Source organism: Leopardus geoffroyi, chromosome D2, assembly GCF_018350155.1.
Source record: "Leopardus geoffroyi isolate Oge1 chromosome D2, O.geoffroyi_Oge1_pat1.0, whole genome shotgun sequence".
In the NCBI taxonomy this organism is placed as follows: Eukaryota; Metazoa; Chordata; class Mammalia; order Carnivora; family Felidae; genus Leopardus; species Leopardus geoffroyi.
Genome location: NC_059334.1, coordinates 79,115,803 through 79,120,074, shown reverse-complemented (window position 1 = coordinate 79,120,074; position 4,272 = coordinate 79,115,803). Strand labels below are relative to the sequence as shown.

General features: G+C 48.9%; 1 protein-coding gene across 1 annotated transcript; it reads right to left on the bottom strand.

Annotated features, from left to right (window-relative positions):
- Positions 1 to 548: 548 nt before the first annotated feature.
- Positions 549 to 1,509, bottom strand: LOC123577314 (putative DMBT1-like protein). Its single transcript, XM_045439398.1, has 2 exons — positions 1,504 to 1,509; positions 549 to 878 (listed from the first exon to the last, which is right to left on the bottom strand). The coding sequence occupies exons 1-2, from the start codon at positions 1,507 to 1,509 to the stop codon at positions 549 to 551; spliced, it is 336 nt and encodes a 111-aa protein (XP_045295354.1).
- Positions 1,510 to 4,272: the final 2,763 nt, after the last annotated feature.

Here is a 4,272-nt window from a genome sequence, read left to right as displayed (position 1 = left end):
TCATGATCTCACGGTTTGTGGGTCTGAGCCCTGCGTCGGGCTCTATGCTGACAGCTCGGAGCCTGGAGCCTGCTTGGGATTCTGTGTCTCCCTCTCTCTGCCCCTCCCCTGCCCATGCTCTGTCTGTCTGCCTCTCCCTCAAAATACATAGACATTAAAAAAAATTAAAAACAAATTAAAAAAAAAAGTGAACTAATGTACAAAAAGCCACATGAAGAGGAAGAGGAGGGTGCATCGGTCAGGGAGGCCAGATGCTCCTGCCCCACTCAGGGTCCCCGCTCAGAGCTCTAACGCTCTGCTTTCACAGCTCTTGAAATTCTTAATAATTTCTGAAAGAGGAGACCCACATTGTCATTTTGCACCAGGACCTACCGTAATGTAGCCCATCCTGGGACCGGACGAAGGCTTTTTGCTTCAAGCCTAGCATTCTTTTCGATATGATGACCTTTGGCTTCTCGAACGGACACAAGCAGATGGGGGTTAGATTTAGGGTGTCCAGCTGTGCTGGGGAGAAGCTGAGGACACAACTGGGGCGGGGGGAAGGAAACTCAAGTCCCAGAGAAGTGAGCAAGACATTTACCCGAGCAGATGACACCAGCATCTTCCCCATGCCCGCAGTTGTGGGTGAACCAGCCGGCGTGGGAGCACTGTCCCAGGTAGGCCTCGGTCCCAGAACACTGCACGTCGTCCAGAAGGATGGGGCCGGAGCCCTGGCCGAAGTGGGCCTCCCCGGGGGCGGACACGGCGGACCCGCAGCCCAGCTGCCGGCACACCGCCTGTGCTTCCTTCTTGTCCCAAAGGTCGTCACACACCGTGCACCACACGCCTTCGAAGTACACCTCGACGCGGCCAGAACACCTGCCAGAACCTTCCACGAGCTGCACAGGGAGCCAGTCTTCAGGAGAAAGGCATCCCAGTTGAGAACAGTTGTTTAAAACTACACTTAAAAAGTGTTCTTAAATTTCCCTGAAGTCAGATTTCTATAATAATGTGCTAGCCGGACTCTTCTCAGCCTCTCCCTCCCGCCAAGGTGCTGGGCCCAGGGACGTGCTGCCTAAGAGACTGACAGAGTCCTCCTTCCAAAGTCCCGGGCCGCCTGGAGCACCCAGGTGATTACCATGTACCCCAACACTTAAGAGCACCTGACATAGGGGCCCTTAAGTCAGTCCTTCACGTGCAAGAACCAGGAAATTAGATAAAGATCCCGGTCTTGTTAAATAGAAATGAAAACGGGTGTCTTTGTTTCCAAAGGTGGATGACTCATCCACGCCAAGGGGCATTCACAGCTTCTCCACATCCTCAGCCCTGCAGGTGCCGCCTCAGGTGCCTGCAGGTGACCCTACCCTCCGCTCCACCTCCCCCAGCCCAAGGGGATGGTCAGGCTCTGACTCACCATCCGGCTGCTTCCCGGGTGAGCCTTGCACGGTGCTCCTCTTAGAATGCGCCTTCCACAGCCTCTCCCTGGGTCCTCTGACATCCCTCCTGGAGCAAACTGAGACGTACGGCCATGTTAGAAGCCGGGTGTTCGTTTTTTTAAAAATTCTTTTTAAGTGTTTCTTTTTGAGAGAGAGTGAGAGACAGACAGAGCGTGAGTGGGGGAGGGGCAGAGAGCGAGGGAGACCCAGAAGCCGAAGCAGGCTCCAGGCTCTGAGCTGTCAGCACAGAGCCCCACGCGGGGCTCGAATGCACAAACCGTGAGATCACGACCTGAGCTGAAGTCAGACGCTTAACCAGCTGAACCACCCAGGTGCCCCAGAAGCCGGGTGTTCAGAACAGACGGAGAGAAAACGTCCTCCCCAGTGCGGCTACCCAACAGGGCCCAGCCCCAGACAGTGGCTTCCACGGCCCCCCTCCAAGCCCACTGACTCAGGCTCAGCAGAGAGAATCTGAGAGTCTGAATGTGTAATCCAAACGATTCTGTTGTGCCGCCAGGTTTGAGAACCCATGTTCTGGAATCACTTTCCCTTAAACTCTTGCTTTGAGGCATATTGAGTGTTATAACTTCCTTTTAATCAGATAAATGTTTATACTGGTTATTCCTACTATTTTCAGCCAGTATATTTTATCAGGCACCTTCGGCAATCTAGAGCTGATCTTGAAGCATTTTCTTTAAATTAAACTATAGTTTACATGTAAATTCAAATACATGTAAATGCTTTTTTAGTTTTAATGTGGTATTTTCCAGTATCTCCTGAATTTGTCTTTTTAAAACAAATTCCCCTTGTTTGTCTTTTATTTTTCTGTTTTTTCATTACTGTTTTTACCTTTGGAAGGTTATTTAATGAATACTAGGTAATTAATTTTACCTGTTTGGATTTGTTGTTTAAAGATAGCTTTGCTCAGGGCGCCTGGGTATCTCAGTCAGTTAAGCAACCAACTCTCGATTTCAGCTCAGGTTGTGATCTCATGGTTTGTGAGATCGAGCCCCAAATTGGGCTCCACACTAACAGTGCAGAGCCTGCTTGGGATTCTCTCTCTTCCCCTCTGCCCCTGCCCCTGTTGCGTGCATGCTCTCTCTCTCTCTCTCTGTCTCTCTCTCTCTCTCTCTCAAAATAAATAAACATTAAAAAAAAAGTTAGCTTTCCTGAGGGATGAGATGTTTGGGTGCCTCTCAATGGCTGCCCACAGCCGTCCTTTATTTCCTGGTTCCCAAGTCTTTCTGGCTAGGCGTGATAACTTTGATCTAAGCATTGTCTTTGAGAAAACAAATAAGTGATATCCTCCAAAGCAACCCCTGTGGTAGATTTTACACTGTGAACCTCTGTACCTTTCAGCTCGCACCTTCTTTCAGCCATTATAAAGTGGAGCCATGCTTAGTAGACAAATCCTCCAAGAACATGGGCCATGAAGCTGTTGAGTAGATTTGCAATAGTCCATTTACACCTGGCGCTGTTGGGAGGGCCTGATGTTCCTTGTCATTGGATAAGGCCCTGGGAACCTAGCAGAAGCACCCAGAGCCTGGTACTTGTGGCTGGAAAAAAAAAAAATCTACGCCCAGCACACAGATTGAACACTAGACCAGACAGGATGTAATCCAGCGACTATATGCGTGATCTGGGCTGCAAGATGGAGGAGAGGTCCCCCTGGGTAGAGGGAGACTTCTAGAAGTCAACTAAGTTGGCATTGTTAATAATAATAGCTGACCTTTATTCTGCACCTTCTGTGGGCCTATCACAGATCGAACTGACTTGCAACAATTTACTTGACCGGAAAAGACTATTGTTGTTTCCATTCATATTTTAACAGATCATGAAGTCAAGGCACAGGGAGACAAGTAACTTTCCCAGACCCCACAGCTCATAAGAGGCCATCCTGGGATTTGGTTCCAGAGTCTGAACATTTGGCCACTCACTCCTGCTCCTTTTTTTTTGTCCTCCCATACCTCCCACATCCTCCCACCATGTGGCTGAACTCTTCCACTTACGACGCCATTTCTGCCCATGAACAACCATTCTGATGCTTACATACCCAGCTCTACACTCTTCCAAGCAGGCTCACAGCCATCAGCTCATTAGATTATCCTAGAAGCCCTGTGATGTGTGCTGCTCAGGCCCATTGAGTAAAATCTCTACAGCTGTCGTCCAAATCCACTGGGACCAGGACCACCCTAAACTAGGTTTGTTTGTTTTGTTTACTTCGTGTGTGGACTACCATGACCTTTTCTTGTCTTGTCTTTTCTTTTTTTTTTTTTTTTAAATCAACCTTCTCTAACTCAACCTTTCCTCACTTTAGTGCACGTCGCCTGACCACTCAGCTGAAAAACCACTGTGGATGTCATCCCCCTGCCCACTATGGCTCTTCATCATCTATTGGCTAAAGGCCCAAGTTCTTGAGGTGAATTTCAAAACCCTCCTTCATCAGAGTCACAGGCTCCTCTCCCATGAGCAGCTGGCTTTCCTCCCCCAGAAGGAAGCTTCAGACTTTCCCATGACTCTGTGGGCTTTTCTTGATTTCTTAAAATTCCTGGGATGTCATAACCTCTTGGCTATGCAACATGGTATCTTAGGCACCCAGGCAAGACCAATTCTCCGTTGGAAACTTTTGTAGTTCCCCCTGTCCCCCACAACTGGGAGCCTGAAGTCTTTATGTTCAGTTCATTCAAGTTCAAAGAACATCACTGAGCACCCACTATGTGCTGAGCACTGGGAATCCAATGGCAAATGATAGTGTCTCAATAGCTCGTTGGATATTTACTGGCTCAGGCTACCTGTTCATGTCTTGTCCCCCCAGTCAGACTGAAAGATCTGAATGGAAGGGACAATGTTCCCTGCA